This window comes from Octopus sinensis, unplaced genomic scaffold (assembly GCF_006345805.1).
Source record: "Octopus sinensis unplaced genomic scaffold, ASM634580v1 Contig11112, whole genome shotgun sequence".
Lineage (NCBI taxonomy): Eukaryota > Metazoa > Mollusca > Cephalopoda > Octopoda > Octopodidae > Octopus > Octopus sinensis.
The window spans coordinates 21,135-40,450 of record NW_021832269.1 but is presented as its reverse complement, the minus strand read 5'-3'; the positions used below and the strand labels follow the sequence as shown (position 1 = coordinate 40,450).

Below are 19,316 nucleotides of genomic sequence, written 5' to 3'. Positions count from 1 at the left end.
CAGTAGGGCGAGGGACAGGAAGTTGAGTCCCGAGGAGTATCAGGTGGCTGGGTGTGAGTATTCCAGGACGGGACATTCACCATTTCCAACCTTGGAATGTTTGGAATAGACCAATTCTGTGCCATCATTAACCCACCTCAGTCGGCCATATTGGCAGTCGGGAGGGTCAGGAGGACTGTGCTGCCTGGTGAAAACAACGAGTTGACTTTGCTGTGACATTGAAGGTGTGTCACGAGAAATGTCATGACTGTTACTTTGAGTTGTGATCATCGCGTGGTTGATGGAGCTGTGGGGGCTAAGTGGTTGGCTCACTTCAAGAAGCTCATGGAGACTCCCGAACTGATGCTTATTTGATTTACTAATAGTCTAATAACTCACCTTCATGTTTTTACGTCCTCTTTATTTCATATTGTGAGTTAGTTTGAGATTCTGTGGGTATTTCAATAAAAAGGCCTCTAATTCAGGAAAGCCACCAATTTATTAAACAAAATTCGTGAAATGATTAGTACGGGAATGTCCTGTCATGACCATTGTGATGCGACTGAAAGGCATTCAAATATCCAGCCCCCCTTTGAAACAAAGGTAGTTGACTATTCCACCAGGGCTTGTACTCATATATGTCGTGCGGGAAGTGTTCTGTGATAACATCTCCGCTGTAATAAAATCCTTGTCCGCAAATATTGTTGATGTAGTTGGCATAGCATAACTCGTCATAATGGATTTGGTTTAACCGCTGGGTTTCATTTTTCTCGCGTTTAACCTCAGGTTTCGGATTATTGGTTTTGACGCAAAATATATCGAGAGCTTTGTTCTTTCCGACAGGGCTTAAGTTACACTTTTCCGATTCCAAAATCTTTTGTTTGCGTTTCTCGTTTTTGAACCACACCTAAGAAAACTCCATTCATGATTAAACACCTTGATTTTAGAAACTGGTAATTGCAATTGATCAGCTATTTTTTCACAAATATTTGTTTTTCGAAAGTCTGACGTCATAAAAGAATTTTCCAAGAACTTTTTTTGTTCCTTGGTATATGTAATTCGCTTCTCTCGTGTTTTTTTAAATTTACCTAAAATAATGTTCAGTAAATATATTTTGTACCTAAGATTTGTTCGTTTTTCAGATTTTCATTATCAGTAGATGTGTTTTTTAACTTGTGGTGAAAATCATTTTTTTCTGTCTGGTTCAAACTTATGTTACTTTTAGTCATCCTAGAATAAAAGATTTGTAGATTCGATTAATTTATGATCTTGGCGTGAAAATGGAAAGTTACAAAAACACGTTGGATAGTAAGGAAAATTTATAGTAAAATTTGGTACCTTTTGTCAGAGTATTTTTTGGTATGTTTTTCCATGCCCACGCTCAATTTTGATCCGAGAAGCAAGTCAATTTAAAGATAGATTTTACGAAAAAATATTCGCAAGGTCATTTTTGCGACAATTCATCAATACTATAAATTTAATAATTATTTAAACAAAAGATTTTTAATCGATGTATAAAGCTAAGATTTCATAATGTTAATTTTCGAGAATGGGTAATTTTGCGACGACTGTCACCAGACTTTTGGTGAACTAGATTTTTGTTTGTATGCGTTTTTCAACTGTTCGTCACTAATAATGTCAAATTTTCCCGTTTTATTAATATTTCCAAAACCGCAAATTAATAATATACCACAAATAAATCAGTTAATGCAGACTCGAAATCAAGAACAAACTGAATAAATTTCTCCTCTCTAATCACCCAGAAAGTGAATTTACCAGAATTTATTTAATAAAAAAATATTCAAGGTTACTCACGGTTCTTGAAAATGATTCAAATTTCAAGGTTGAAAATAAATTCTGACAAAATAGAGACTGTCAAAACAAATAAGTTTTCAAGGAGTCGCAACACTAAGTTCACAGAGTCCACATCTACAATATGTTTTCTTTCATGTCGGTTAAACGTGCGATTTTGAAGTCTAACATTACAAATAGAAATTTTTTCGTTGTAAACAGTTGTCAGCAAAAAAGTATCTTACAAACGAAATTTTCCGATTGCATCCAATGACAAATTAATTCTTCGACACCCTCCTTTATAAAAGAGGGAAAAGAATTTAGTGTTAATAAATTCTTTTAAAATTAAAAAACCAGGATAAACTTATTGGCTCTAGAATGTCACGTCTATAATTTAATCAGAACAAATTATTTCTGTGATAATTAAAAACTTATTAATGTGCTTGTCATTCGGTGGATATTAATCTCCTTTTTAAAGGAGGAAGTAACTAGCAACACTTTTTTATCCTTGTTCTCTTAATCAGTTACGACTTTTTTCCCCACACTTTCTATATTGTTTTGATACAAATGGCTTGTTTCAATTACGAAGCTATCGGCTGAATTTATTTCCTCAGTGATTTTGATTCCGTAACTATGCTCAAGCATCATACTTTCCAGTCTTTTCCTGAAAACGAATGACTGTATGTAGGTTCGAGCTAACTTTTCAATGTAGTTCTCGAAAAACTTGGAAACGATTCCTCCTAGGCCATTGTTGACAAATATTTATTGTTGAAACCAGTGGAATTATTTTTACTTGAGTGCCTTAGTTCCTTGGACAAAAGATCTTCTTTATAGCATTTCTCAACTTCGGTTTGTTTCAGGCGGTCTTGGGTAGTTATTCCCACTTCGATGAGAGTAATTTCGTTTCTCACTTTGTCATACACGAATATCGGGCTTGTTACATTTGATTTTTGTATCAGTAATTATTGAAGAATATAGTCAAATTGAGAATTTTAATTTTATCATTTATGGCTGTCGAAATTCTTTCAAATTCACCACTTTTTATAATTAAAAGAGCAAAGAATATCCGTTGCTTTTTTCTTCTCCTCATCACTTACTGTTGAGGTAAAAAACTTTGTAATGATAGACTCATTTTCAGTTGAAGACTCAATCTTCCTTTTCACATTGTCCATTGTGAAAAATTTTTTTTGTAATTCGATGATAAGTACATTGTGAGGAATATATCAAAGTAGAAATGTCATTAATCGATTTTGGAGGATTATCTGATGTATATTGGATCAACGCCCTGTTAATCAAATCGATGACCAGATGATTAATATATTGAGCAGGGACTTTCGGAGTAGGCATTCTTTCTTCAAAAGGTATTGAACTATTTTCTTCTATCTGAATCAACAATTCTTCATAGCATTTAGTATATAAGGTTAAATTGGTACCCAAGTGAGTATTCAGAACATAAATCCAAGTAGTACCGACAGAACACGTCAATGGCGTTTATCCTCTCAAATGCGTAGTCTTCGGCAGTTTCCCTTAGTCAGTAGTCGCCTAAACTTAAAAATCCGACCTCTCTGTTTGTGTTGCCTCTAAAAAGAACGATAAAAGTGTTATTAAGTATTCAGACAATGATTAAGCAGTATTAGAAGTTAGAATGTTAATTGTTGAGTTAGAACTAAATTTGCAAGAGAAGTGCCACTCCGCCCAAAACCCAAGTGGAAGGTTTAGTTTTACTCTTCAAGTTAAAAGTCCAGACGAAGGTGGGACCCCTCTGCTTAGTCTTGTAGACGGGACATGCATACATCATCCTCGAATCTTGTCTTTCAATTGGAATAGCCCTGCAAATGACAGTCACAAACAACCTGATATAAATGACTGGCATTGCTGGGTGGAGTTCCTTCAGTCGAGACTCGGAAATCATCCCCGACTGGACGTCCCAACGAGCCCCTTCCATGAACAGGCCGCAGACATAGGCCCCTTCCCTGGGGGGCCCTCCCATGTCTTCTTTATTCTTCTTTGTTACGTCACACTGGAGGGCCATTCTATCCAATGGCCACTCATTCTTTCGAGCCATTTGCTGCATGATGGCGGTCAAAAAAGACTGAGGGTTGAAAAATCCACCCAACCATACCGCCCCTATAGCCCCATCAGCATGGAAAAAATGCCTGGCAACTGGAAATCCCCGATCCACATTTCGAGTTGTTTGATTCTTTGCAAGAGGTCGATGTACCAAAGAGCCAACGAGTAGAGCGAGGGATATGCCTTTGTGCTCCAAATGTCGGGGACAGTGTCCATGTACAAGTTATTGCCCAACTCCTCCATGTCAGAAGTAATCGTCAGTTCTCCCTAAGCAATGAAATCCGCTCGAGTACATTCAGTCCCAAGTCTAAGGTTTTGAGTGTGCGCTTGATTTCGTTGGTGAGGATGTTCATTCGCTCGCATTCCTGAAATGCCACTACCACGTAAGGAGTCCGTTCATCGGGAGGAATTTTAGACATGATTTCGCTTATTGGAAATTCGTCTGGTAGCTTTTCGAGAATTTCATCCAAAACGCTTTTAATCTAAACGTGTCACCAGTTTGGAGACCCTCTCTTCCCTCGTGGACGTGCCCTCGCCCCCAGAGTCAGCATTTTGTGGTTGAAGTTCGAATATTGTGCGGAACACCTTCTCCGACCGAGTAGTCAAAAAGTCGATTTCTGCATTTGGGTGCAGTCCATAGAGATAGGGACTTTCCGTGGGCAAGGCGTCGTCGATGTAGGTGTGATACCCCACAAAATCAGTGTTCGTGGGGATGGGGAACCCCGGAGCCAGAAGGAGATCGCCGTCCAACTATTCTTATAATCTCGTGACCACAACCATTTCGGGCTTCAGATATTCTTCCAAGTAAGTTTTGCACAACTTGCGATCCCAATCGTCGGTGATGTGTCCGCCGTACATGATTTCCCCGAATAGGTATCTGAGGTCAACCCAGGGGACCTGGATTATGCAATTCCCTCAAGCAACCTTTGGATTGGACTCCAAATAGTTGTAGAGGACGTTGATGCTGATGGTCAAGTCCCCCACGTTGAATGGGTAAATGCGGTTCCAGCCCTGGGGACCGAACTTCCTCCTTTCGGAGACCACCGCATGAAAGTAGCATATCGAAAAGAGAATTGTCTTGAACTCGTTCTCCTTGGCGCACATTTCCAACGTGTCTTGTGAAAAGTTGTTCAGTGCTTTGTGCAGATTAGCGTGCATGCCTAAACATTCAGGTTGTCGGATCACACCCGTCGGCGGCTCGTTTGTAATTTTTATGGAGAATTCGAGTATTCCTTGAGGAATCACGTGCATATCCGGAGTGCCCGCAGGCTCAGCACTGATGTATAGACGGAAATCCTTATGACTGTCAAGAGCGGTGGTTTCGAGGATTTTTTCGAGGGTGGGAAGCCATTTGGAAACCAAGTGGACATTCTGAAGTCACCGAATTGTGGCCAACCTGGAGGACGACCCAATGCCCCTCCTTTGCCGACAGTTCAATTGCGTTTTCTGCCACAATTTCCTGTCCCTGTCCCAAGGAAACATTGTGGAAGTTGTTGTTATTTGTCGAATAGCCAAGTTTTTTTCCGAGAGCCTCGACATCCTTCAGAGGGTCCACTCCGGGAGACAAAATGAAGAAGACGGGAGTTTCCGAACTGGTCTCTTCATAGGATTTGGTGAATGGGACTGGTCGAGGATATGCATATTTCTCGCCCATGTTGTGATTGATGTAGTTTCTATAAGTTACCTTCACTTTGTAAACGTCAGGGCGTATATTATGCGATCAGGTCGCAGTGCTCTCATTATGCACAGTTTTTGCAGAGGGGTCTTGTTTTTCCACTCTTGCGGGAGTTTGTCGTTCTCGGGAGCTTCCCCTTCCACGTACTTCTTCCATCGTTTGGCAGAACCCTCAATATCCTTGTCCAGATTCTTCATCTCATCCATTTGAGACAAGACCTGCAAGCTCACGTTCAATAAATGCCTTTATCCCGCCCCAACTGCGATTGCTAAGAAAATCGACTGGGGAATCAGTGGACAGGTCGACGGGGAAGCGGAGAAGGAAGTCCAATTCCAACGGGTTGATCGAATTATTCATCAGCATTATCTACAATAATTGACTCGCCGTGCCTGGAATGTCATTTGAGCAGTGAAAATCATTTTGTCAGACTCAAAAAGACTCCGCGTCGTGTAAATGAAAATGGAATATGTGATTGTTTCCAACAAATGCTGGATCCTCTGTTTGACATCTTCCGAAGTCTCAGCACGGTCGATGGCCAATTCGAAAACCACGGAAAAGGCCTAGAATGCTTCAATTTGCCATACCTTCAACGAAAATTGATACATTGGATGAATCCTGTTCAAATCATTCATTATGAAGTAAAGGATTGAAGCCCTCGCAGCGGCAGGGCGATACAATTCACGTGCTTCGTTAATCTCCGATTCTGTGATCTATCAATATGATCCTCCACAATTCCACCTTTGCTTGCGCTACTTTTTCTTCGATTTCGATCGCAGTTCTTTTCGTCGTTTCAAGGTTTTCCACGAGTGCATAGTCGCCCAGAAAGTTCCCCTCTGCAGACGACAGTCGGGCCAGCAACGAGTCTTCCAGTTCCTTGAGTGTGATCTTGAACTCATTTTGTTGACGTGTTAAGTCAGATTTGAGTCGTTCGAGATCCGGTCTTTCTTTGCTGACGACAGCAGCCAGAAGCTGGTCTTCGAGACCATCGGGAGTGACCGTGAAGTTGATCAGAGTTGTTTGAGCTTGTATTTCTGGAGGGTAGTGCGGATTCGCAAGTTTAGTGTGCAAAATCAATTTGAAAGTCTTTCCATATTCGACTTCTTTGTCCCCGATCTTGATTGCTTTTCCTGAGAATAAGCAGATTGTGGAAAATGCCTTTCTTAATAGTGTTCCTCCCGATTATGGGATCGAGGACTGGGTCGATGTACTCTCCAATGTTTTCGATGAGAACCACGTCTCCTGCAGTGATTGCCCTCTCAATCGTATCCAAATAGCCCTTGTTGCCAATGCAGACTGTTTTCAGGTCGGAGTATTTATTTTTGATCCATTTAACGCCCTTGTCTCTAGGTAGCCAAAATATAAACCTGAAGCTGTGGATCTATTATCAGAGGCCATCTCTCACAATTGGTCAGAATCGTCGCATTTTCTATTGAGAACTTATCCGATGGGAGTCCTTCGTTGTTCCACTTGGCAATCACGGACCCATCAGTGAGCATATTGATGGGGTCAAGGTCTAGAACTGAGTAAATGAAACCAAGCCTTCGTTATAAGATATTGTCCCTTTTCTCTTTAGGTAATTTGTCCAGTCGTCGTATAAAAGCTGGTTTCGGTAGCTTTTAGAAAATGACCCCAAATAAGAAATGAATGCAGTGACCAAGAGAATATCCCCGGGCAGGGTCTTCTTCTGCAACTCGAAATTTTCGACAGCTTGTGCCCAGCGAACATTCTCAGAGGCCAATCCTCCAACTAGTCTGTTAGCCAGCTCAATAGTTCTAGGATAGTGACCCACGGGGTACTTGTAGGTCATGTCCGCCTCGTTCTGGCATTTTATTTTGGCCGAGGTCGCCTCCTCAAACTGTGCCGTGAGTTTGGACAGGGCAGCCTCCAGCGACGAAATCTTGTTTTGAATGGCGGTGAGCTTAGAGGTGGCGGCCGACAACTCCATGTTGGCCTACAGAACTACAACCCCTCCCACTCACGCGATTTAATTCAATTCTCTTTGGCTCGACGTCACAGAATACTTCATAGAACTTGAGAATGTTGATGACCCACGCGCAAAGTCCCGCTGCTGCCCCCGATTTGAATTTTATAAATTCGGGGTTGAATTCCGTGTTTGCCGTGTAGGGAGCCACAGCCTTGAGACAGTTCTCGTGGATGTGTTCCTTGTCAAAGTTGATTAGCTGGTCCAGGAACTTGTCGACCTTCCCCATCGGCCACACTTTTGCAGCTTTCCAACTCCGATCCTTCGGTATTTTCCCCTCCGGCGCCATCAGACACATCACCGCAGACAAAACATTGGTCACGGCAGGAGGGGGAGACCCAAACGACTTCAACTCCGTCAAATTATTCTGGCATTAGTTCTGGGTAAATATACTTTATTCAGGGTGTTCAGAGCTTCCTCGGCCGCCAGGAGGGCTGGTTCAGCCTTAGCGAGGTCTTGCTCGCAGTCTTGCTGTTTTTTTGCTACTTCGACGGCTATTTTTGAAACTTTTTCTTCCTCAATTGCAGCAACAGCCTTTTCTTTGGAAACCTTTTCGCTTTCCGACCCAACGACTTCAATCAGTTTGTTTGCGTCCTCGTTTTTTATCGCCAATTCGACTTCTTGTGCTTTGAGTTTGGCTTTGAGGTCGTCGACTTGCTGAGTCGTGCTTTTCAGTTTTTCTAGCCCATTCTCCAGTCTCTGCATTTTAGCTTGCAAATCGAGATGGCGGTCTTTGAGCAAAGTCTGGTAGAGTCTGATCTGTTCGAGGAATGATTTGGGAGTAGTGTAGTTGTATCTCCTCTCCTTGTTGTAGTACACTTTGCTCATTTCGTTCACCGAATTATGGACGTAAGACATGAACTGAACACAAGTGACTCGCACTGGATACCTCCGCCACCTGTCCTGCTAATTCCGGGGTCAACAGTTCATCTTCGCTCAAAAATCGCTGACTCACTGAAATCAGAGCCTCCTCAGGCCACTCGTGGAACCAATTGATGCTCGTGCAGTTTACAACTGCTGGGAATTTTCTTGCCCGAATTCTGAGCTTGTTTCCGACTGGGGAAAAGCAGAGGATGACCTGAGTGATATTGACACACCCCTACCTTCAGTAGCCTCCGAACTTTGTCGATAAAATAGTTCCAGCAGTTTTCCCTCGTATCAAGAAGGCCGGATGACTTGCATTCGTTGCGGACCCCAGAAATGGCCATTTCGTACTCGTCGTCTGTGAAGAGGTCGGGGATCTCCCCCGTCGACAACAAGTCGTTGATCAACACGAGGAAATGCTCGTCGGGGATCTGGAATGCCCTCTGCCAGTCTTACTTGCGCGTCGGACATGAGAAACATGGTCTGAACGTTCTTGACCCCACACCGCAAATAGAGCTGGGCAATCTCGCCTTTCAGGTCGTTGATGGAGTACCCCTTCCTCAGAGTGACCTGATAAGTCTCGTATCCACTGATGAAGGCAGCGAGGCGGGACAGACTCTGCTTTCCTGACCCTCCGACGCCAACCAGGAGGCCGTACCCTGCTTATGACTCACAAATTGTTGCCTCGGGGATTTTCTAATATTCTGTTGATTCTGCAGATTTGGAAAATGGCGTCTTCGAACAAGACCAAGTTCATCACCGCGTTCAGTTCGTTGTAATTGTCGAGAGCCTCAGTCAACAACTTTTTCAAAGACTCGATACTCTTGGCCGGCATGTACTTTGCTTCCCCCACTCCCTGTGACATTGGAGGATGAATATACTTGTGCGAAGTGACAGTAGACCAACGGCGATTCAAACAACTCCTCTTCTTTCATGTCCTCAAACGACTTTTTGCACACGTCCGTCGCAGTCTTCTTGAAGAGGGCAATATCAGCCTCGTCCACCATCTTGTCCCCGTACACTCTGTAGGCCTCGTGTAGCAGCAATCTCGTCAGGTCGAGTGGAGACTTGACACAGTCGTTGTCGGCAAACAAGATTCCCCACAGTCAGTACATTGAACATACTTGGAAAATGTTGCTCAAGTCACGCAAATTAAACAAATAATGGAATTTGATGGCCGTTGGGAGGAAGACGGAGGATATTTTGGAATGAAGGTCGAGTGCCCCGTTGATCAACGTCGGAATATATTTCTTGACCGAAGGCTGGAACCCTGATTCCAAATGACAGCTCAGAATCGAGGAATAAATAGTATTCAGAGCCTCCCCAGTCGGAAAGCTCACGGCAAACACGCAAAAATGTCTCTGAAAGTAATAAATGAGACGTCACTTGAAGACGTGGGTTGATTGTGAAACTTCCCGCGTTTGGATTCATACAGGCCACATATTGAGTGTTGTGAACTTCTTTGAGGGTCAGCTTCTGTCTGTCGTACCAATGCCGATAGTCGATGTGTTGTCTCAGCAGTGTGTGTGGCTGGACTGTGAAGTATTTGTCAACCTACACAATTCAAGGATGAACAACACCTCGGGCATGTTCATGTCGTCCACGAAATAAATTAATTTTTTAGACCCAGGGGGCCCGTAATTTCTTCCCGCCTTTTTTTCCAGCGGTTTTTCAAGTATTTTCTGCAGCATCGCGGACGTTGTATAAAAGTTGAAGGGGACGTTGGCAACAAGGTAGTCGTCGGAGAGTTCCTTCAGCTTGTCCTGCATTAGCACGCTCTTTCCGGTCCCCGCGGCCCCCACCAACATGCAGGGAAGGCGGTTTTCCATCAATTTGTCGAGGAACCAGCGGATTCTGATGGTCTCCTGTGTTTGGACTAAAGTCGACTATTCCTATCTCGTTCGTCAAATGTGTGCCTGGAGGGTGGGGTCTGCCTCGAGTTCGAATTTAGGAATCAGCTTGCTCCAAGGCTCAAACTTATGAGTTTTGTTGTCAATGAAGTAGTCGAAGAGGGTGCCGACGGAGGGGAACTTGATTTGCTTGAATTCCGTGATCCACCACTTGGAGAACTCCACTCGGTAGTCCGTGAGCTACAAGTAACCACGCATTCAGACCTGGTCTTGAAACAGACAACTTCCGAACGCCCAAATACACGAAAACACGAAATACATTTCGTAGAGTTCCTTCGAGCAGTCGGGCGGAGTATTTTCAGGAATTAACATGATTTGCAATAGACTGCAAAGCATCTGGAATGGGTTAGACGACTCTGGTCACCTGGACGTGCGCAATGTCGGAAATGGGAGTTATTTTCTTGAATCTTGTCTTCATTGTTTCCAAACAAATTGGGACATATTTGTCGAATAAAATAGTCAGATTTGCCTTTTCTGATTGAATCTCTCTGGCCTCAATCCAGCTGCTGACATATCTAATTAAGCAATGACAATCCATATCATACGGAAACCATCCAACGTCTGCCGGATTAATGTACAGAATCCCTGCACGTGAGACGGTTGCGGGGTTGCCGTTTTTAGATGAGAAATTTCAAAGAGTAGTCGCATGGAGGGAGTCAAAGAGATTCGTTCATTGCTTGCAAGGGTCAAGACCTGGTGGTAGGGATAATTTATTGAGAACTTTGTTGTCGTCCATGACGGTGTTGAGAGACTCAATCCACATTGGATCAATGTCGCTGTCGAGGACTATCCACTTGGGCGCAGTCCCGCTTGCATTGGAGAGGTCACGCATAATCACGGAGAACAGGCCTGCAATTACAGTCATCCACTACCATCTTTCCACTCTCGGGTGGCGGGGTTAATTACTCCGTACAGTTCGTCGTTGGTCACGGCCTTTGGGTTCAAGTCCACAGCGACTCCTTTCTGACCAAGGTTGCGGTAGGTTTTGAGCAGCGTTTTCCAAATCATACTTTTGCCGACCCCCGCGTTGCCAATAATGAACACCGAGTGACGGACTTCCAACAATTCCACCAGTTGGACAACCTTCGGGACTGAATTTTTTAACTACACTTTCAATATGAAATTTTCTTCTGGCTGTAACTTCAAATCGAGGATGGCCTGCCGAATGTTTTTTTCAAAATCTAGGTTCCGCTTTCTGGGCACATCGAGAGCGGGAAACAAATCTCCAATCAGCCCAATAAAAATAGGCAGGTCGTCGGTAACGATTTTAGGAATGTTAAAGTCCCTTAGCGCTCGCATGAGAACCTTGAAATGCACATTTAAGGAAAGTACTTGGTCCTCAGGTCTTTGCAAGTCTGCTCGTTTAAGAGCACCTGCGACGACAAGGACTGACTTGATGGCTCGAAGGCCCCAGTCGTAGTGATCTTGCTTCGAAAGCAACTCTTTACACAACGAGTATAATGTTATAAACTTTCGTGCTAAAAGTCGGGCGTCAGAAAACCCCTCGGCAACCAACATGATCTCACAAATCATTTCAAAGTCTGGAACCACCATGGCACACGGTCTATCCAAATTATAGTTCATCAGCACCTGAAGAGTGCCTTCAGGTTTTCCGGAAGCTCAGTACGTCCAGCATAGCCAGGATTCATCGTAATGAAAATCCCGACAGTGGACTTGAGACCAATTTCCGTCCCCATGAAATTAAAGACTTTCTTCTTATCACGGATGGCATCTTGAATAGTTTTAACCTGAATATTAGACTCTCGATTTGAGAGACCTGCACTGCCACCACGGAGAGAACCTCGACGGATATTCGGTTGAACTCGTCAAAACACCCCCAAGCACCGGACTGTGCCAATCCTTTGTATATGTTACCCACGGACTATAAGTCAGTCTGGTTGTTCTACCTTGTAGTCCATTTGCTCGGAACAGTTAAAGACATAAACCATAATTCCGATGGACTTGCCCAAATCTTTCGTTGTCTCGGTTTTTCCTGTGCCCGCAGGTCCGGCAGGGGCGCCACTCATTATCAAATGAAGTGATTGGGTCAGAGTTATGTAGCAACTGAGAATATTACTCGCAAACACGACCGGTCAGTCAGTGGAGTGATCACCAGCCTTGGAGTGCACCCCAAATACTCGTGCGAATACCTGAAGCCCGCATCACAAATGTTAACAAAACAGTCCTTTTCCGTGTCATCCCACATATGCCGTAGCTGACACAACCAAGTAAAGGCTTGGTTGCTATCAACCTTCAAGTTGAATTGACGTGGATATCACTTTTTGAGAAATCAACTTGGCCACCACATCCCTCGCGTGCACGTCGATCGTGCAAACTGTCATTATTTTCTGTCGCTCATTCGCAGTGAGGTCGCCAATCAACATTCCAATCAGCGAGGAGAGTTGGTTGATTTGCTTCTTATTGTAGTCCTTCAAGGCATTCTCGTAGCCTTCCTCCAGTCTGTCGAAGGCAATGTTCACCTCTGTCGACCACCAGATCTGACTTCCTGTCAACGAGACCTGCCGTAAGCGCACATTCCCACCTGTGCCGGGAAATCCATTATCCACTGGTCTCTCGGCTTCTCTTCGTAGGCGGAAACAGAATCCGTCAGATAATATCGCACTGTACTGCACTGGGTCTCCAAAAGCCTGTTCAGCCAGATTTCGACCTTTATTTTATGAGAAAAGGACAACTTGGCCCGTGCAGTCGCAGGGTTTATCGAATTGCACTTGTTCGCCGTCCTTGGCGATCATCGAGGTGGCCACTTTGGTGTTCTGGCCCTTCTCCTGCGCGAACTCCAACTTGGCCATGCTGTCGAACAACTTGACGAGGTGCTTGCAAACCTACCAATGCTCAGACGGGTTGGAAACCAGTTCCGGCTGGTTTCCGTTGGACAGAATATCAAGCAAATCCGCGGAGGAAACAAAGTAGAAACGCGGAAATGCAAGTCTTTTGGTCTCCAAATACTCGGTAAGCGCCTTTTCGCACACAGACAAGTTCTCCTGCAGTTTTTCCAATCGCTCGTATAATTTAGGTTTGTTGGTAGAGACGATCACATTTTTAGACTGACACATTTCGGCGGCAATTTCCTAACAAATGAAAAATAAAAGGTGCCTTGAATTTCATGTCAATCTCGTCAAAAGTCGTGCTCTCTTCAGGGAGTTGTCTCCGAATGTCCTCAGAGCCAATAAAAATGCTCTCCAAGTGAGACCAAGTCCTCTGCACGTCCATGAAAATCCCAATTGTTTGGTCGGCTGTGGACAAGTTCTTTTGCCAGCGAGTGACTTGTTCGAGGAAATGGGAAATATATTTGGAGGTCAGCATGTTTTGAAGTTGGACCTGTCGATCAGGAGGAGTCGTGGTACCTGGTTCTCTTCCAATACTTCGATGAGTTCGTCATTCGCCTTGATCAGAGTGATTCCTGTGCGGTTGTGAGTCTCTTGTTCAAACTCCATTTGATTCCACGTGCTGTTCAACTCGTTTATTACTTTCTCCATCGCTGTCTCCTTCGTGGCCTTGTCCACAATATTTTTGACTTCGTCCTCAAATTTGTGGAGATTGAGCGACAGCAAGTCTCCCAGGTTGGTTTTCTCGTCCATCACAAAGACGACCTTCGTAGTTTGCATAAGCTGAATCCAGTGGCGCTCTCTTATTGCCGGGTTTTGTAACTCCGACACGGCTCTGAGGGATGTGAGCATATTCTTTATCTCCGTTTCCAAGCCATTGTAGGCGTCCCAAGCTCGGAGTTCCTTGTCCAGTGCTCGGATCTCCTTTGTGTAGCGCTTGCACTCGAGGTCCATCACGTCCACGTTTATTTCGCTCCAGGCCGTCCCCGTCCAACTATCGATACTGCTTCTGACCACACAAATATAGTCCCAAATCATCTTCAGGAGACTTATTTCCTTCCGCGATTGTTTGAGTTGCCGAAAGTCCGTGACACTCACTTCAAAGAGACTGGCGGACACTTGAAGCTGGTTCATTCGGTCTTCCAGGTCACGAATAATAAAGTGGTACTGAGGGCATGACAGGAAGAATTACTTTGTCCAGTAATTCGTAGGGCGTGTCACAGTCGTAGAAGAAGGGTCTTATTTTCCTGAAATTTGCTCGGAATTCGTGCTGCTCGACGTCGAAGGTCGCGATTTTCTTGCGAATATTCGAGACCTCGATGGCCTGGAGTGGAGCGACCTGCTGTTTCTTGACGGAGACCTTCTTGAGGACAGTAGCCCACATTTCGGGCAGTTCCTGGAGTGCTTAGTTGCATTGAACCTCGATTTGTTTGTATACATCGTCTTTGATTTCCTGTTTGTATGACTCGAGCAATTCAATGGACTGCTTCAGTGGCTCGAACATGACATTTGTGTACTCCTCCCTCTCCTTCACGGCCATGAGATGTCCCATGCATTCCACGAGCCCGTCATAGTCCCCTTCCTCGAGGGTGGTAGAGAGCGCGCAGGCTGTCGTCTTGATGAAACTCTCCAACTCGTTCAGACTTGGGATTATCCGCACTGTCCCTACCTGGAAGTGGTGTGGTCTATCAAATGCTGTTTGAAGACGAGACTCCACCGCTTTATAACATTCAGCAAAGAATATTTGAATTTCTTGAGGTCTATTCGAAACCATGAATTTATTATTTCCGTTGTATCCCGCTTCTCCAGTTGCTGGTAAAGATTCTCGTAGTAATCAATCTGGGGAATTGGGTCGTACAATGGGAGACCTGCTCTTTGAATTTGGTTAGTGTTGGCGGGTCCTCCAAGACCGAGAGGTCGGGGACTGAATCGATTTCGTCCTGTGTCAGTACTCTCCCGTACTTGATGAATTGACTCATGAACTCTGTTCTGTCATCAATCCACAAATAGGCGAAGGAGTCGAAACTGTTTCTGAACTCGATGACCTTATTGGAGGCCTCCTCCACTCGTTCAAGGATGAGGAATCGCATTGTGTTGATTTCATTAATTTCCTCGATCTCCGACTACGAGTACTCATGTCGACTTGACCTGATAATCTTCTGCCCCCTCCTTGAGTCGCTTCATGAGGGAGGCCTGTTTGAAAATGTCGGAGATAAGCGAGTCGACATTGTCATACACATTCTGTTCGTCGTCGTTGTCGATTGGTGGCTTGAAAACAATGTTCGACGCCTACTTCTAGTAGACGCCATTTACCTCCAATAACATGTGCGATTCGAAAAATGGGAGTTTCGTATCATTGGTCGACTGGTCGATGATGAATTTGAGAGAACAGTGGACGTTGTTAAAAAAACCTTCGACGATCATCTCGTCAATAAATTCCACATAGGCCAGCCAATTCGCCGAATTCTTATCGGCTTTAAATAACCTCAAATTATCCTTCGAGAATAACCAAGTCCTCTCACCTGGAGCATCTGGTGGATTTGCTCTCCCACCTTTGTCACTTCGTTGTACCGCTTCTGAAATCTCTCGGTTCTGTCATCGAGGTTGATGAGCGAGTCGTTTCTGCCTTCTTTACGCTCTAGTAGTGGGGTAGAGCTCCAAGTTTCAATCAATTTCTTTATCTGGTCGACGTTGTCTTTGGTTTTTTGTATTCGACAGTCGAGGTCGATTATACAATCCTTCCTTTGTTTGGAGAATTCAAGCACGTCTAACAAATGACTGGAAAGTGGTGACCAGGACTATCCCAATTCAACGAGGTTTCGGCTGCTTTGATCTGCTGGTCGAAGGAATTCATTTCATTTTCAATCAAAGACATTTCAATTTCCAAAACTTGTTCTCTGATCTTGTTATAGAGCGCGACAGTCAAGTTCAAGTTGTTCAAATACTCCCTCAGAGTCTCCCCCTTTTCAAAGAGTTCAAAAGCCTTTGCCGGGATGTCCTCCTTGTTCGCGAGTTGCAAGTATTTCACTTCCTTCAGAACTGCAGCCAACTGGATATGAGCAGACAGTCCAACCTGAGGGTCAAAGTTGACTGAGAGCAGACTATTCTCCTCATTTCTAGTGAGTATTGGCTGCTTCAGGTTGAAACTGCAGATCTCCCCAACCTCCGAAAACCATTTCCCATAAACAGTCTCGGAGTATCTGCAGACTTAATATGTAAAGGTGCCTGTCTAATTCGCCCTTCATTTCCTCATATTTCTTGACTACGTGTCTGACGTTGTAAGTGTCAATCAGTCTGCAAAGGATTAAATCTGAGTTGTACGGATTTTCCAATCGGTTAAAGTCGCTCATTGGTTCGCTAATCCGCTGCTTTAGTTCTTCCGCCCATTTGAGAGCACCGGAAACCAAGGGAATGTTTTTGTGGTTCAAACAAATTGTTCCCGACGCCTCCTTTTTTACGTTCTCGTCGAAAATATGTTTGACGTCGTCAATTTCCTTGTCCAGCATTTGCACTATTTTCGTGAATTTTTTGGCGAATTCTTTCTACGAAATAGCACAATTCCCCTACTTTAATGATGGGCCTCTCGATGAAACTGTCAAAGATTGTCATCAAAGAAAAGACCGCCTCCAATCCCGCGCAGTCCTCAAAAGATCGGTTTATGATTGTCCCCAATTTCCTGTCCATGATTTCGATTTGAGTCTTGAATTTAATTTGGTCCTTCACAAAGCCCTGCAGACTTATTTCGACTCAAAGTACGTCCGTGTCCTCCAAATCCATGCAGGAGTACGTGCTCAGAGAAAACATTTTCCACAGATCTTGGAATTCTTCGAGCAGGCGGGTCGTCTGGAGAGACAGCATTTGTCCTTTGTTGCCCCCGACTTCGACTTTCTCCAGTTTTTGATAATCCAGGGCATCTTGCATGACATTCTTTGAATCGCATCGACATTGACTACCTGGACCATTTCAAGTCTCGTTTGGTATTCGTCCAAGTGATCAAATACCAGAAAACTGGAAAACTCCCACTTTTGGACAATCCCCGACTCGGAGAAATACGAATTCAAATTCTGCTTGTGCTCGTCGTAAATCTACAGTGTTTGGTCGCTGTAACAACTTTTTTGAAATAGTTGATCGTTTCGTTGGCTTTCTGCGTTTTGACGATGACTTCGTCGACCTCACCTTTGAGGATCTCCCCAGGCTCGATATATCCGTTGCACTATAAAAACGAGCATAAGCCACACAAGTGTTGCCAGGAAACGCTTAAAAACATGACTGACCAATTGAATGATCAGGTTTGTGATCTGTCGGAGAATGACGATTATTCGGTCGGGTCTGCGGTAGTGGCGGCAATGTCCCCATATCAGACACACACTCTCCATCACTGCAGTCAACAGACGTTGGCAGTTATCGAACTCCGCTTGCTCCAACTCGTCGAGATAGACGTCCAAGGACTTTAAGTGCATCGAAATGTTCACTGCCTCGTCCAGGGCTGATCGAATGTACTCACAAGCCTACCCTCTTCCACCTGGGAGACCATGCATGTCAGCATCGGCAGGAATTCGCTGTTAAAGTTGACGAGAATCGTGGCCATTTTCTGCACTTCGGGTTGACTCAACTGCGCTTATTCCTACCAAACTACCTGATTGTGCAGACAGTCGAGGTTGGCCGCCCGTTCTGACCAAAAGGTGATCTCCGACCGTGGGAGAGGGTACGCTTCCACAGAAAAGATTTGGTCGGACCTTTTTCGAATAACTTGACGGATTTGCTGGTCCCACTCGGCCACCACATTCTCAATCGTTCGAATGGAGTTTCGTTCGCTGACTGATCTAAGGGAATGGCCAGGACCATGAGACCGTGGTTTGGAAGTGGTCGGGGATATCTTGGAGATGGCGGCTGATGGCATGGGGAGCAGGGTCTTCCCTTTCATTTGTCCTGAACTGACCAAAATTTCATTTTTCAAGTCGACAAAATGTTTGCAAATGTCATCGCCCACGACTTTCGGCCATTTTCTGAGATTTTTCTTGTTGACCACAATCGGCAAAAACACCTCATCCACCACAGAGGAGAGTTGGTCGAGGGAGGCAGCAGAGATATCTCCAAACACGAGGTTCGACTTGATTGGCGCGTCCTTTGTGATCGGCTTTCTGCTTTTTTTGATGAAGTAGCAGGCCTTCCCTTTGAATGCAAGAGGCCACTCGTACTGACACGACAGTGCTCCGTTGGGACTGACGAGTGCAATCAGCGCTATGTTCTCGGCGAGGTTGAAAAAGTTCAAAATTGTTTGCTTGTTTCCTTCCACTCCGTAAAACTTTTCGAATTTGTCTTCTCTAATTTTCAGACTTTGGACGATGTAACTGCCGACAAATTTCGATCGGGTATCATCGATATCAAAATCCATGCTCCAAGCCGATTCTAACTCTTCTAGGCAACCGATTTAATATGCTTATAGTTTTTAGGTAAACCATACATAATTATTTAGTGTTATACTAAATCAAATTAATAGTAAATAAACCATTTACTAATTGAACTCAATACCTTTGTTAAATACCTCAGTTTAGACCGTTCTGGAGCAAATAACATTTTGTTTGTTGTGAGGTTATGTTTAGAATATTCCCAACCGACACAAACGCCGAATCTAATCCCAAAACACAGAGTAATATAAATAACAAGTACATAATGATCAAAGGGGACACAACTCAGTAACAAGTTCTCTTTATAAACGTAGTCAGTCGACCTGCCTGTTTTTCCAGGCGGCAATAGAACTGACCCGTGATGGGAATGAGGTGTATTACGTGCGAGACGGCCCCCTCTCCAAACTCCCCCTCGAAGTTGCGGGAATGCACTCCCCCCAACCACTCTTTTTCCGAAGACTTAAATTTTTGTATTAAAATCGAGTGAGTCGAAGCTACCTCCGTCAGACCGACGATTTTATCAAATTTTTGTGCGACCTGCACTGCAATTCGCCCACTCCCGCCGCCCTCATCGTCGAGAACTTGGACTCGCTCGAACCTGTTTGCCAATTAATGAACAATTGACAGTCTCCCGGACAGTCCGGTCAATTCACTCGACTATGTGCACTCCTGCAAGACACGGTTGCCTTTTTGAATAAAAAATGGTGGCTGTTGGTTATTTGATTGGACAGTGACGGGGGGTTTTATTTTTTGTTGTCTTGTGGTGGGGATGGGAGTTTTCTGGGAAAATAT

At 44.3% G+C, this 19,316-nt stretch overlaps 3 protein-coding genes, 1 long non-coding RNA gene and 2 pseudogenes across 4 annotated transcripts; all 6 read right to left on the bottom strand.

The window, feature by feature from the left end:
* Positions 1-921: 921 nt before the first annotated feature.
* Positions 922-1,440, bottom strand: LOC115228843. The gene is made up of 3 exons (XR_003883268.1): positions 1,318-1,440; positions 1,100-1,209; positions 922-1,067 (listed from the first exon to the last, which is right to left on the bottom strand). It is a non-coding gene; the product is annotated as an uncharacterized LOC115228843 (long non-coding RNA).
* A 1,964-nt stretch (positions 1,441-3,404) lies between these two features.
* LOC115228845 lies at positions 3,405-6,147 on the bottom strand (annotated as a pseudogene).
* A 58-nt stretch (positions 6,148-6,205) lies between these two features.
* Positions 6,206-8,324, bottom strand: LOC115228848 (dynein beta chain, ciliary-like). Its single transcript, XM_029799316.1, has 3 exons — positions 7,890-8,324; positions 7,055-7,466; positions 6,206-6,642 (listed from the first exon to the last, which is right to left on the bottom strand). The coding sequence occupies exons 1-3, from the start codon at positions 8,322-8,324 to the stop codon at positions 6,206-6,208; spliced, it is 1,284 nt and encodes a 427-aa protein (XP_029655176.1).
* An 827-nt stretch (positions 8,325-9,151) lies between these two features.
* On the bottom strand, positions 9,152-10,582 carry LOC115228847 (annotated as a pseudogene).
* A 1,271-nt stretch (positions 10,583-11,853) lies between these two features.
* On the bottom strand, positions 11,854-14,736 carry LOC115228846 (dynein beta chain, ciliary-like). Its single transcript, XM_029799315.2, has 4 exons — positions 13,636-14,736; positions 13,118-13,359; positions 12,421-12,521; positions 11,854-12,002 (listed from the first exon to the last, which is right to left on the bottom strand). The coding sequence occupies exons 1-4, from the start codon at positions 14,248-14,250 to the stop codon at positions 11,854-11,856; spliced, it is 1,107 nt and encodes a 368-aa protein (XP_029655175.1). The 5' UTR covers positions 14,251-14,736.
* Positions 14,737-15,649: 913 nt separating this feature from the next.
* On the bottom strand, positions 15,650-16,622 carry LOC118761264 (dynein beta chain, ciliary-like). The gene is made up of 2 exons (XM_036499029.1): positions 16,438-16,622; positions 15,650-16,316 (listed from the first exon to the last, which is right to left on the bottom strand). The coding sequence occupies exons 1-2, from the start codon at positions 16,620-16,622 to the stop codon at positions 15,884-15,886; spliced, it is 618 nt and encodes a 205-aa protein (XP_036354922.1). The 3' UTR covers positions 15,650-15,883.
* Between the last annotated feature and the right edge of the window lie 2,694 nt (positions 16,623-19,316).

Coding starts and splice junctions, on each gene's coding strand:
- LOC118761264 (XM_036499029.1), bottom strand. CDS start 16,622: ATGCTGGACAAGGAAATTGACGACGTCAAACATATTTTCGACGAGAAC. Junction 16,317..16,437: donor TTTAACCGATTGGAAAATCC/GTACAACTCAGA, acceptor TTAAGTCTGCAG/ATACTCCGAGACTGTTTATG.
- LOC115228848 (XM_029799316.1), bottom strand. CDS start 8,324: ATGAGCAAAGTGTACTACAACAAGGAGAGGAGATACAACTACACTACT. Junction 7,467..7,889: donor CTCTGAACACCCTGAATAAA/GTATATTTACCC, acceptor GTAGTTCTGTAG/GCCAACATGGAGTTGTCGGC. Junction 6,643..7,054: donor GACAATATCTTATAACGAAG/GCTTGGTTTCAT, acceptor GCTTATTCTCAG/GAAAAGCAATCAAGATCGGG.
- LOC115228846 (XM_029799315.2), bottom strand. CDS start 14,250: ATGAACCAGCTTCAAGTGTCCGCCAGTCTCTTTGAAGTGAGTGTCACG. Junction 13,360..13,635: donor AAGTATTGGAAGAGAACCAG/GTACCACGACTC, acceptor TTCATTTGTTAG/GAAATTGCCGCCGAAATGTG. Junction 12,003..12,420: donor ATTTGTGATGCGGGCTTCAG/GTATTCGCACGA, acceptor AAACTATTCAAG/ATGCCATCCGTGATAAGAAG.